The sequence below is a fragment of the Budorcas taxicolor genome, chromosome 2 (genome assembly GCF_023091745.1).
Source record: "Budorcas taxicolor isolate Tak-1 chromosome 2, Takin1.1, whole genome shotgun sequence".
In the NCBI taxonomy this organism is placed as follows: Eukaryota; Metazoa; Chordata; class Mammalia; order Artiodactyla; family Bovidae; genus Budorcas; species Budorcas taxicolor.
Genome location: NC_068911.1, coordinates 16,941,129 through 16,954,577, shown reverse-complemented (window position 1 = coordinate 16,954,577; position 13,449 = coordinate 16,941,129). Strand labels below are relative to the sequence as shown.

At 58.6% G+C, this 13,449-nt stretch overlaps 1 protein-coding gene across 2 annotated transcripts; it reads right to left on the bottom strand.

Annotated features, from left to right (window-relative positions):
* Nucleotides 1–4,685: 4,685 nt before the first annotated feature.
* Nucleotides 4,686–12,098, bottom strand: SH2B1 (SH2B adaptor protein 1). Of its 2 annotated transcripts, none has more exons than XM_052636375.1 (10): nucleotides 10,733–12,098; nucleotides 9,352–10,376; nucleotides 8,655–8,756; nucleotides 8,332–8,423; nucleotides 8,045–8,220; nucleotides 6,287–6,490; nucleotides 5,881–6,092; nucleotides 5,572–5,743; nucleotides 5,013–5,112; nucleotides 4,686–4,829 (listed from the first exon to the last, which is right to left on the bottom strand). In XM_052636375.1, the coding sequence occupies exons 2-10, from the start codon at nucleotides 10,285–10,287 to the stop codon at nucleotides 4,811–4,813; spliced, it is 2,013 nt and encodes a 670-aa protein (XP_052492335.1). In that variant the 5' UTR covers nucleotides 10,288–10,376; nucleotides 10,733–12,098; the 3' UTR covers nucleotides 4,686–4,810. The 2 variants fall into 2 exon arrangements, with proteins under 2 accessions (XP_052492335.1, XP_052492334.1); XM_052636374.1 differs by having other exon boundaries at nucleotides 4,692–4,829; nucleotides 5,516–5,743.
* Nucleotides 12,099–13,449: the final 1,351 nt, after the last annotated feature.

The window sequence follows — 13,449 nt, the reverse complement described above, 5'->3', positions numbered from 1 at the left end:
CTGGTCCTTATGAGGGAGTGGGGGGGGGCCAGGCTCCCCCCTCCCTCAGACCAGGGATTGGCTGGCCGGGACTCTAGCAGGAGGGGTCAGAAGAGAGAGATATTTCTGCTGACGAGGGGGAACAGTGGGGCTGCAGCCTGAGATGTCACTCATGAGGGAAGCTAAGGTGGCCCCAGCCCCAGGGAAGGGGGCAGGGAGAGACCTCAATTTCTGTCTTCTGCTGCTGAGCCCTTCCCCAACTGCCCCGACTTCTTGAGCTGCACTGAATTTCTTACAGAGTCACCCCTTCCAGTTCTTCCCTTCAGCCCACTTCTCTCTAGTCCCTTTCCTCGAACCCCATTCCCATCTCATCCCCTCTGAACCTACTTCTACTGCTGCAGTCTCAGCCTTCCTTACTGAGTTTGTTGAAATGGCAGCAGAGATACCCAGCCCTCAGGGGGCTGAAAAGGGGGAGGACATCCTTTGGGGGCAAGAGGAAGTGGCTCTAGAGGGACAAGGGGAATCAGGGAGGGGAGAGGGTCAAGGGGACAAGGCAGAAGATGGTAACCCTACCCTAGGGAGGGGTTGCTGCAGCCATCAACAAGGGATTTAGTGTCCAGGCCCTGGTGAGCAGAGCCAGGACTGCTTGTCTCTCCCCTAAACCACCCCCCCCCCCCCCATGGCTCTAACTCAACCTCTGGGAACAGAGCCTTCAGGGCCCCCCCATCCTTGAGAGGGAATCCCCCCCCAAGAAAATGGGATACCCAGGCAGCCGGGAAACCCAAGAGCCTACAGAATGTGCTGATGGCAGACAGAGAGGGATCAAAGTTTCAGAATGGGGGCAGGGGTCACCCCAAGTCATGGAATGAGGGTCACCTCGTCCCACGCTGTGCTCTCTTCAATCCACAGGGTTTACATGGCAGACCCTGGATGGCATGTGGTCTGCACTCCACCCTGGTCCCGAAGGAGCTGTGCTCAAGGGGAGTGAAGATAGAACTGTGTGCTCAGGCGCTGGGCATACCCCGTGGGCAGAGGCGCGACGGAAGGGGCATCAAAGGCAGGGTCTGGGGAAGCAGAGGCTCCAGAGGCAGGGAATGGACGCGGGCAGATTGATGGGGACAGGTCTAGGGGAAATAAGGACAGACAGACCTGGGGGACTAGAGACAAGGCTGCCAGGGTCAGAGGGAAGTCTGAGGAGCAGTGGGGAAAATGGACAGCAGGGAGCTGGCAGGCGGCAGCCAGGTGGGTGGGGGCCCAGAGCTGGGTGCAAAGCCACAAGTTGTTGCTGAGCGGCTGGCCTCGGTGTCAGCTTCCTTGGAGAAGCAGCTGCTCCGAACCCCCCACCCCCACCCCTGCTCTGGGATAGGGGCGTCTGTTGGTCACTACTAGGGCAGCAGGAGGAGCAGACAGAGGGTGGCCTGGGGCGTGGGCAGGGGAGGAAACGGGGGCAGAGAGGAGGAAGGTTCCATGAGAGAATGGTGCGAGGTCAGTGAGGTGAAGCAGCAGCCTCGTGGAAGCAGCCCTGGCCTCAAGTCCTTCTGTCTGGGGCTCAGTTTCCTAAGTCCACAGTGAGGCACATGGACCGCTGCAAGGGTTCTCACGGTTGCTTCCCTGTCTGGCACCCACGTTCCCAGGAGACAGTGGTATAGCAGACGGTGGGGCAAAGGAGAGGGGAGCCCCACTTTGCGGGGTGGGTAGGCCAGCAGGGGTGGTTGGCACTGCAGGATCTAGCTGCCCCCACCAGCTCATCCTTTCTTCTGCCTGCACTTGGAGGGGAGGGTGGCTTCTCGGGTGACTTAAGGACATGGTGCTCCTTGCCTCCCCCATTTCATGGGTCCAATAAATCCCTCCCTGAAGCAGAATCCTGCGGTGACCTGGGGGAGTTTGGGGGGCTCAGACAAGGAGGCATGCGTGTTGGGGGTCACACTGCCAGGCACCTCCACCTGGCCGAGCACCTACCTTCTTAGGCCAGTATCAAGCCTTTTGGTGCTGGCTGGCCTGTCCCCGCCACCCCCTGGAGGAGTGACAGGGGCACTGTCTTAAAGGAGCAGGAATGCCCAAACATGGAGAAGGGGGAGAAGACTGGACAGACCGTGGCTTCAAGGGACTCAGACCATGAGGCTGAGGGAAGGACGCAGGCTTTACAGGGCACCGCTGCCAACGAGGCCCTTTAAGGTTATTCATTTCTGCCTCCCTCAACTTCCCAGAGGGGAAATGGCAGCCAGGAAGGGAAAGCCACCAGCCAAGAGCTGCAAAAGGATCACCGTCAGGGAGGCTGGGTGTGAACTGGGATGGAGGCGCATACTCTTTTGGAGCACCGCCCCAACACACACACCATTACGCCAGGGTCTCCAGGCCCAGATTTGGAAGGTGTTCATCCCATCCTGAGGGCTGGAGCTGAGAACGGGAGCGGTGGACTTCTAAGGGACCACTGAGGCATGGCCTGGCCATTCCCCATCAGTTCGGAACTTCGGCCGAAACATCAGTAGACAGGCTTAGAGGGAAACAGTATCTTAGGCTCCTCCAGCCAAGATATGCACATCTTGGGGGGGTGGGGGAGGGGGAATGAGGGGGTCCTGGTACCCTTTGCCCACCCACCTTCAGAAGGCGAGGCCCTGAAGGCTGGCAGGGTTTGGAGGGGGGCGGGGAGGGGGAGCCTCACAGCAGCAGTTGCTGCTAGATTAGGAGACGATGAGCTCCTGCTTACCCTAGGGCGCCACAGCTTTCTCTCACCACCTCACTCTGAGAACACAGCATCCAGATCCCCAATCCATCTCCCTCCCTCTGCAAGGCCAATTCTATCCCCAGGCTCCCTAGGCCCAGGTTTGGGCGAGCCCCAAGGATGAGACGAAACCAGGAGAGCTTCCCCCGGCAAGCCCCCAGGCTGGGTGGCCCATGAGCCCAGCTGTCTCCTGTCCATCTCCCAACAGGACGCAAGGCCCAGAATAGCAAGGTCATAAGCATGGGTAGGGCCTCCTGGAGGTGGGGGCAGAGGGTGAGGGGCGTGAGCGTGGAGCCTCCACAGTGCCTGGGAAGGGAAGTGGGAGGCAGAATGGGAAGGGGCCCAGCCAGATGGAGGTGGGGAGGGAGAGGGCCAACAGAACAGGTGGGATTCTTCAGAACCCAGCTCCTCCTTGTTGGCACCTGCAGAGCTGGGAAGCCCAGGGGTGCCCTCAGTTGGAGGAAGGCACAGCCGCAATTCAGTCCAGAGAGCAGAGCCTGGGTGCTGTGGGGGAGGGGTACAGGGAGGAGAGGGAGACGTCGCAAATTCAAACACTCACAGGCCCAGCTAGGAGCCTCCTTGAGTAAAGTGGGCCAGTGGGCGTGGAGCAGATGTGGAAGGCGGGTACCACGTGAGGCTGGATCTTCTGACTTTTGGGAAGAACCAGTGATCTGAACTTTCATGTGAAATTCCAATGGAAACATCATCCAGGCCAAGTAAATCATGTCAGTGGCTTCAACCTAGATGAACCTTCCCATTTTACCGATGAGGCTACTGAGGCCTGGAGAGGTTACACCTTGCCCAGGACACACCGCAAATGAGAAGCAAAGGCAAGAGTGGAAGCCAGCACTCTTTATCATCCAGCCTTCAGCTTTCCAGCTTGGCTCTGAGAAGAGGGGCGGGTCAGCCTGCCCCTGGGGCTCTCTGCAGCTAGGCTGTGGTGGCCACATTCAATCTCCCAACACAGCCACCGTGCCCCTAGCCCAGCCCCTCACCATCTCTCCTGGCCTGTTTTCTCCCCAGGGTAAGAAGCCTTAACTGAAGAATTCAGAGCAGGAAGGTCGGTACAGACTGGAGATCATCGATCCTGCTGTTCATGGTCCTGTCCCATTAAGCGAACTTGGCTGGAGACCCTGAGAAGCACCATTTGGCTCCGCACTTAACCCTCAAGAAACAGGACAGTCCCCCAGGGAGCAATGGGCCAAAAGCTCAGGTCTGGGAGCAACAGGGACTCAAGATGACCCACACCTCTGGCCTCTCAGCTCTGAAGTTGGCAACACTGAGTGGGCTACCTTCCTGACCCGCCAGTCCCAGCCCCCCAGTGCAAACACTGGCCACAGCCATCACAATGGAACTGAGATAAACCCTTTTATTTATTTATGCTTCTCCATTTTGTTTAAAACAACAAGAACAACCACCTTAATATAACTGACAGCCCTTCCCCCTCACCCTTCCTTGGGCTGAGGGGTGGTTAATGGGGAAATGGCCCCCAGGGATGGGGCTGACCGTAAGAGCCCCTAGGGAGGTAATGGAGCCTGAATCCCCTGCCCAGGGGATGGGGCACCTGTAGTGTATGAACTGGGGAGTTAGGGCTTTTGAACCTTTTTGTACCAACATACGTGCCCTTGGCCATCAAGGGTCAGGAAGCATGTGGCAAGGGGATTCTCACTGCTCCTCTGTGTCTCAGCCCAGCCCCAATCTCACCAACTGAGGGCTGGGGAGCAAGAAGAGAGAGGGTGGGGTAGGGTGTCTCACACAAAGGAGTACTGGTTATTTATGGCTCTGGGATGGCCCCCTTCTTCTCCGTCGCCCCCTAGTGGTAACTGCTGGAGCTGCACCATCAGGGTCACCCCGGGGGCCCCAGCAGATCCAGCGCCTCCCTGGGCCTCCGTGCCTGGGGCTACGGCCTCTTCCAATTCAACCACGGGGACCAGCTCAACCACGGGGACCAGCTCTTCCTGGATCCCTCCACTGCCCGCTTTCTCTTTCTCTTGCCTCTCTTTGGCTGCTGCGGCTGCTGCTGCCGCCACTTCTGGCGCCCCCGACGCCTCTTCTGCCCCAGGATGTGGGGGATCTGTCCATGAAGGGGGTTCAGGGGGCTGGGGTGGGTCATGGGAGGTGCTCGGTTCTGGATAGGAACGGTAAGAAGACAGACTGATGGTGGAGGGAGGCAAGCTCTTGGAGCAGCCTCCCCTTCACTCATCCCCTCCCTGGAGCCATGTGCTATCTCCCCCAGATCCCGTCTCCTGAGCAATCCCCCCATCCATGGAAGATGGATCATGGGCGGCGGTGAGAGGAGGACCACACTTACACACAGTCACTCGCTCCGAAGGGCATGAGGGTGGAGGAGGCATCGGGGTAGCATCGATCTCCCTCGCACACCCCTGCATGGCTCCCGGCCTGCTCCCGGCCTGGGGGGGGGGGGGTAGGGGAGGGGCAACGTGGGGACAGATGGGACATTGGGGGTGGGGAAAAGGGAGAGATCAGACAGGGACATCAGACACCAAGGGAAGAGGGAGGGGGATCAGACCGAGCACCCCCAAGAAGGGCAGGCCCAAGGCGAGGCTGTGATGAGGGCAAAGACAAGGCCAGGGAGGACGCGTCTAGGAGACAGACAGACGATGGAACAGACGGGCCGATGGAATGGGAATGCGCGAAACCCAGCTCTCCACTTCCTCCCGGCTCCAGCATGGAGCCTGCTGCCTTCCTACGTCCCCATGGGCTCCTTTTCCCCGAGAGACCCAACACACAGGCATCTCCTCTGCCCCCGCTCTCCTCCTTGGGCCCCCCACCCCGTCTTGCTGGCACACACACCTCCTCACTTCTTGGGTGCACGGGCACCTCCTCCCCTGCAGACCTGCTCTGCTCACCCTGCTGTCGCTGGGAGGACACGACATAGCTGACAAGGACAACGTCACTGGAGCCTCCAGACTCCAGGGGAATGGGGTGCATCCGGAAATGCTCGAGCATATCAAAGATGGACTGGAACCACAGGTGCTGGACCCGGCACTGACCTTCCTCATTCAGCGACAGACGCAGGTGCTGAGGGCGGGACGAGTGGGATAAAACGGGAGCCTGAGCCCTACCAGTCACAGAACCCTCCTCCCCCGATGGCAGCATTCCCCCACTCGACCCGCAGGCCCGCTGCCTGCAATGGAGCCTCCTCCTCAGGCACTCACCTTGGCCTTGCCCTGGAAGTTGAAAGTGAGGACATATTCACCCCGTCTTGTCTCACTCTGACGTACCAGGAAAACCCCGTGGGAGCCAGTGCCTCCAGCCAGCACTAGCTGGGCGGCCTTGAGTCGAGAGAGCATCCCGTGGAACCAAGGATACCCTGAGAGGGGCTGGTCCCCCTCGCCTCCCTCTGGCTCTCCTTGGAACAGTAAGGACCCTTCAGGAAGGAGAGAGGGGAGGAAACCAAGTGTCAGGGAAGCCACCCTGATCCCAAGGAGAAGAGAAGTCTTGCTCTTCCCTCATGGGTTACTCCCGAGCCCCCCAGGTCGGACCCCTGAGGATCCCAAGACAAGAGTTTTAGGTAGGTGGGCACCAGGCCTGGAAGCAGACACACACTCACACCTCTGGTACCTGTGGCTGTTTCCGGAGTGTCCAGGGGTGGGTAAGGGGCTGCGAGGGGATGAACGGTCCCTGCTGAGGGTCCCTCTTCAATGGGGATCCGTGGGGGCAACTCTGGGGGAAGCAGTTCCATTGAGTCAAAATGGGAGGCGGCAATGGAGGCGGAACTGGGGGAGATGGATGCCGAGGGGCGGTCTGACAGGCCCCCGTAGGCCCCTAGAAGAAAAACGGGAGAGTAAAACTGAGAACTTGAAGCTTCTTTTTGGGAGGACTGGTCTGCCGGACCCACTTCCCCAGCGGCCAGGCTACCCTGTGGGCACTGGCGTCAGCTGGCCGAAATGCTGGCTCCTTCTTCAGGCACTGAGCCTGATGGTTCTCATCGGTGGCTCCTAACTTATACTTCACACACTGCTGAAAGGGCTGCAGTGATATCAACAAGGTCTTAGAATCCAAATGTGCCCACATCTCTTCTGAACCAACAGTTGAAATTACTGCATCTCTATAGTTGCAGAATTGGGGGGTAGAACCCCTCAAGTATTCTCACATTAAAAATAGGTACTTTCTTTGTCTATAGGACAAAGCCCTCAACTCTCAGTGGCATCAAAGATTCTACTTCTGTGAATTCCGTCAACCTAACCAGCCTAATCTTCAGGTTACCCTGTATTCCCGTGTCCTCTGATTTAGCCCAATTATCCCGCCTAACTTTCTCAGATGTCCAGGGCTATCCCCACCTCAGGTCTCTGCTCACACCGTCTCCTTTCTCCAAGCCACGTTCTTTCCTCCTCCCCTGTGCGGAACTCCTCCTCATCTAGCCCACCTTCCCTGATTCTCTTCCTCCCGAGTTCCCAAGGCCTCCTGTTCAGGCTCACCAGGTGGGAGCCCTGTATTTTAGGAGTGATGTCAACTCAGCTAGACCGTGAGCCCACAGGGCAGCTCTGAGCTCCTCATCATGCCCAGAGCCTAGCCTAGGTCGAGGAGGTACTAGGAGTTCCTGAGTGTCTGCTGAGCAGCAGGCAGGAGCCTACAGGTGCGTCCTACATATTAGTGCTGAGGACAGGAATCTGCGGGGTGCAGGGCACTGTGGCTCAGGATCAAGTTGGCATAGCCTTTGTCTTTGTCAGTGATCCTTGGATGACCTCAGAAAAGTCATTTCTCCTCTCTGCTCTTAGCTGCCTGAGAAATGAGGAGATCAGAACTGAAGACCTGGTAAGGTCCATTCTGGCCTCTAGATTCTTTAATACATTTGTTTACACAGGCTGTGTGCAAGGTACAGTGAAACTGAAGCTCAGAATGGAGGATCAGAAGAGTGTAGTCGAGTCTAGAAAGGTGAGCCGGGGCCAGGTAGACACATCTTTTTGTGTTTATGTGTGCGGACAGCGTATGTGTGTGTTTAAAAGTTGGGACTCAAAAGAGATCCTAGTACCATCAACATGTGCATGGAGATGCAGAGCAAGAGAACAACAAAGATGTGCACAGCGTTCTGCGAGCGTGGAGAAGAGAACCATTATCTCCGGCCAAAGTGGTGAAGGAGCAGGTGGCGGGGCGGGGGTAGAACGCTGGAGAAGGGGGGGCTTGGGGCTTGGGTCGGGGCAGTGATGATGACGGTTCTAACTGGTAAACTGTGGCTGGGCCTGTTCAGGGACAAAAGTCAAATGTTGGTGGGTGGCAGCTGAGCGGAGCCTGGAGAGAGGGCCAGGGCCCGGGCCTGCCGGCCGGGGGGCTTACATAACAGGTCCCAGGGTCCTCAGCTCTCTGAGGCCCCACCCTTACCCTGCGAAAGGCGGTCGCTACTCTCACTGGGTCCCAGCAGCAGGCCCTGGCTGGGCAGACTCTCCGAGTGGTTCAGGCAGGGCGGCTCCAGGCTGTCTGTATTCTCCCTTGTCAGGAAGGAGGTCCCGGGGGCCAGAGGGAGGGTCATGGGGCGGGGACTGGTAGCAGGGTAGGGTCTGCAGAGACAGGGAAAACGGTGCTGGGAGGACAAGTCACCGCGGAGAGGCAGACAGCTGCTCCCCAAGCCCACCCCTGGGCCCCTCAGTGACAGAAGTCAGGCTCCTCACCCTGGGCTCAGGCATTCTTGGATGTCAGACACCCAGGCCTTCACATGTAGCGCATCGGCTGTCTCCAGGATGTACTCCGAGGGGCCTTCCACCTATGGGGACAAGAGGAGGCCCACAGGCCACTTCCAGGTGTCGAGGCCCTAATGCACCCCTAACAGGAGCAAGGACATCCTCCTGCTCACCCCCCTCCCAGAAGAGCCGTCGCCCTGGGGACACATTCTCAAGGCACCCTCCTTGTACATGTATCCCTTGCTTCAATGTCCGAAAAGAGCTTTCTCTCTAACGTGAGTGCTCCAAGAGGGCAGGGAGCCCAGGCCTCCTACCTTAACCACAAAGGTGTTCTCCCGGTCAGGCATCTCCAGGGCTGTGGTCGTCCGCACATCGGTGATGGTGGAGCAGGGAATGCTCAGTCGAGGCCGAGACGCCTAGGTCGCGAGCGAGAACAAGACCCAGACTGTTGGTGTGGAGAGACAATCGTTCCCCTCCCTCCAGAGATTCGGCCTTCCTTCCACACCCAAAGGGCGTTAGACAAGTAACACTACTTTCTCTGTCATGCCCACAGCAACTAACCCAGAGTCAGGAGCTAGCTTTAAAAACCCAGGCCCTCCTGGGTGGCTCACTGGTAAAGAATCTGCCTGCCAGTGCAGGCGAGACAGGTTTGATCACTAGTCCGGGAAGATCCCACATGCTGCGGGACAACTAAGTCTGTGCGCCACAACTACTGAGTCTGTACTCTATAGAGCCCGCGAGCCGACACTACAGAAGCCGGAGCGCTCGAGAGCCACAGGCTCCGCAACAAGAAAAGCCACCGCGGTGAGAAGCCTGCAAACCACGAGAGTCGCCCCCCTTTGCCACAACTAGACAAAGTCCACGCAGCAACGAAGACCCAGCACAGCCAAATAAACAAATACAAATTTTTTTAAAAAACAAACAATAAGCATAGCTCGGTATGTGGGCCAAGCCACCACCCTGGTTGCTCAACCCCTTGCTCCCAGCCACCCCACCTCCGCTGGGCCTCACCTTGGGGGGTACGAAGAACTCCAGCCGACTTCCTCCTCCTTCTCCTTCACTTCGAAGCAGCAAGCGACACTTCTGCCACTGAGGCTGACCCCCTCCCCCTGAGGTAGGCCCCGCTGCCCCTCCTCCCCGGCCCACTCCTGCAGGGTCAGGGGCAGCCTCTTCAGCCCCCATGAAACTCAACAGCTCTTCCCGCTGCACCATGCCTGCACCATCCTTCAAGGACCCCCCACCCCGACTGAGTCTCAGCCTCTCGAAACGGTGAGTCCATCTGTCCCCGGGGGACGTCCCGTCGCTGACCAGTCCCCTGCTGACAGTCCCAGCCCCGCCAGAGGAGTTGGAGTTGCTGTTCCCACCTAACGCTGGGGGCCCCGAAGCTGTCTCCAGGGGCCCTGCTGGAGAGGGCGGGTCAACGGTCCCCCGCCACTGCAGGATGCCGCGGACCGAACCGCGGACCGAGCGACCCACTGAGCGGAGAGAGAAGCGCTTCTTGAGCTTCGGCTTCGAGGAGGTCGTAGAAGAGGAAGAGACCGAGGAAGGGAGGGGGCCGGCCAGGTCCTCAGATGATCGAGAAGGGCCCAGCACAGCCAGGGGCCCGCCCGCCCTGCAGCTCTCAAGGGACAGGTCGTGTGGCGGGACCTCCACACCAGGACTCAGAGGAGCCAGGAGGGGTGGCGACAGGGAGCCGGAGGCCCGGGCCACCTCCGCTTCAAAGTGCTGCAGGAAGAGCTCGGCAAAACGGCGGGAGAAGGCGGCCTCGGCCCCTGGCCCTGCGTACTGGGGGTGAGAGGCCAGGTAGAGGCGAAAACGGCGGGCAAAATCCAGGGCGGCCGCCCGGGCGTGGGACTCGCAGAACTCCCGCCAACTCGGGGGAGGCGGCGGGGGTAACGGGGGAGGGGAGGGCGAGGGCCCATCCTCTGGGGAAGGGGCACCATTCATGATGGCCCCCAGGAGGCGGAGAGGGGGAGCTTGTGGGGAGGGGCGGCAAAGAGAGAAGCGGCCAGAAGACACGGGGTGAGCGGCAGCAGCTGCAGAAGGAAGAGGCACATATATGGAGTCACTGCTGAGGTGGGACGGGGCCAGACCCCCTCCTCTGAGCGCAACTGGGAACACACACCACACTGCCTCCCTGCCCTTCCCCAGGTCCTTGCGCCCCACAGGCCCCAGCCAATCAACCACCCACCCCCACCCGTCCCCCACTCCAATGTCTAGCCTGCACCCCTCCTCCTGCTGCCTCCCTGATCCACATTCCCTGGCTTCAGCTCCAGGTGTGATGGACGGCTGGACAGCGCCTTCCTCTAAACAGGAATCTGTTTCACGTTCCCTCCCTTCTCTAAAATGATCCTTCGATATTTATCACCTGCTTCCCAGTTGCCGCTCTTACCTTTCCCTGCGAGAGGTTTTAACAACCTCTGTAACAGAAGAGGAACCCGGAGCTCAGAGAGTTTCAGAACTCCAAGTCTCCTGTCTTTCCCATGGCACAGCCCTCGTCCCCAGGCACTGACTGTGCCCGTCTCAAGTCACTGCCCCTCACTGCCCCAGCTTGCAGGGGAGCCAGGCCTGTGGAGCTTAAGAGACCCTGCCTCCCATGGTCCATCACTGAGGACGGAGGTTGCTCATTGAGGACAGACCAATGAAAGCCAACCCCAGGGCCCAGTACCCAAGCACTGTACTTGGAAAGCTTGGAAGGCTTGGAAGGGCCAGAGCCCACTTTTTGAGTGGCCCTCCAGTCTGGGGCCCAGAGGCAACAGCAGTGTGGGCTGGGTCTGGGCGAGTCTTTGCTGGCCGCAAGGTAAAACAGAGAGCTGGGGCCTTGGGTTTCTCACCTTCCTCTTCTCTCACAGAGGAGTGTGCCCTAAAGGCTGGTTAGCTTGGTGGTTAAGGCCATAGGTTCTGGAGTTAGACTTAGGATGAAATTCCATCACTGCCACTTATTAGCTGGGTGATCTTGCACAAATTACACGTCCTCTCTGAGCTTTGGTTTTCGTATTTATAAAACAGGACTAATGATCCCTAACCCCTAGAACTGTTGGGAGAATTAAACAGGACGTGTCCCGGCTTGACACAAAGTAAGTACACAACAAATGACAGTCGTTATTACTATCTTTATGGGGTTCTGATTTTCTCAAAGAGAAATCAGCAAAAGGAAGAGCCTTCCCAAGGTCTTACAACTAGCAAGTGGCAAAGCTGGGCAGGGAATTTACAAGCCCATGGCTCCTCTGTTAGTGTTCCTCCCCCATGTTATACTTGAAGATGACTGGCACCAAGGGGGTGGAGGCAGTTCAGGCGAATCTCCCCAAACCCCAGACTCCTCTTCAGACCCAGGTCAGCGCCCCCTCCCCTTTCTCTTTGGCTTGGACCCTACACACTCAGATGGCTCCAACCACAGGGGCAATTCCAAACCAACGAGAAGACGCCAGGAGATGAGAGTCATGGAGCACGGGGGAACCGAGCCAAGAGGTGTACACACAACAGAGAGCCCAATCTCCAGGCAGAGGCCACCTCAGCTCACACCGGCCCACCCAACCCTCTGCACCACAGGCAGACACAGCCCCCCTTCAGGCCCGCTGACCCTGCGGGCCCTAAGCTGGTGAGTCAGTTTCTCTTTCGTCAAGCGGGACTCAGATACATTTTTCCCACTGCACCTGCCTCTTGGCTCAGTTCTGATATTTCCCGAAGGGCGGGTGGTGGAGGGTGCAGGCTCCGCTCCTGGCTCGGACCCTCCGGACCCGGTGGTCAATCCACTCCGACCCGACCCTCCTCCCCGGACACCCTCTACCCGCCCATTCCCCGGGGCCGCAGCCCCCAAGGAAGCAGCCCTGTCTGCTGCACTCTCTGCGGCCGGGAGCCCCTCCTGCCTCTAGCCCCCCCCCCCACGCCCGCCCCCACCCAAGGGTCCTCGCAAGCGCCGGGGCCGGGTCGCGGAGAGGGAAGAGGGACTTGAAGAGGGGGGTTCCGGTTCCGGTCCCACCTGCATCTCGGTCCCCGCGGTTAGCTCCGGCGGCGGCGGCAGCTCCCGCTCCTGCCCCACCCCCCCCTCCGCGACTAGCTCCCAGCCCGGTTCTGCGCAGGCGCCGGGACCCCCTTTTTCCCGTCACCGTAGGAAGCGACCATAGAGAAGAGCGGGGAGAAGGAAGGGCACCTTCATACTCACTTCCGCCATCCTCCCACAGCTTGCGGCCCTTCCAGAGCTGAAAGTATTAGTCTCGGAGGGCTCAGTGACTTCTCCAGTTGCACCTACCAGGGTCGGCAGGAACAGCCATAAGAAGGGGTTGGGTCCTACCAGAACATCCTCCCGGAGGAAAGTCGGGACAAAGGAGAGCTGTCAACCATAGAGAAGGGACTTTAGTGGAGTAGAGTCTCGAGGGCCTGACGGAGGCTAGAGGAGCCAGGTACCGGAAACCAGCGAGTTGAGAAGGGTTTTTGAAGGGCCCGCCGCAGCCTAGAGCGCCGTCCTGGGCCGCTGAGGGGTTCGAGGGCACCGCCCCCAAGGAGCTGGGGGAGGGAAGATGCGGGTGACCTTGGTGAGGCCCTGAGAGGAGGCGGAGCCTGAACTTACGACCTTGGTGGTTTCTTTGACAAAGTACTGGATGTTCCAGGAGATTCCATCTCTCAGCTTGGGAAATGGAAGTGGGGGCGGTAGGAACAATGAGGTCAGTTTTGGGCGTGTTTGTGGGACGTCAGGAGACAGTTGGACATACAGTCTGGAGCTCAGGAGAGACATCAAGGCCAGATATAGAAATTGAGACGGTATTAAGGTGTAGTAGAGGGCAGTTGAAATCATGAGCACGATGAGATCCTAGTCACTCAGATCTCTCATTGACCCATCTCCACTGGCCTAAGCAATAAGGGACTCTTTGGACTCAAGCCATTGAAAAGAATGGATCAAGTTTCTTCAGGAACAGCTGAATAAAAGGGCCAAAAGATATCAGGAACCTGTGGTTCACCTCTACACTGAGCTCTCCCCGTGCCTCTCTTAGTGGCAAAATAGATTTCTATAGCTCCAAACCTAAGTCCTAATAGCCTAGCAACTCTTGTAGGGGTATGTTTTTCCTCTGAGATTTGCAGTAAAATTTCCAGAACTGACTTTAGCTGATTGGC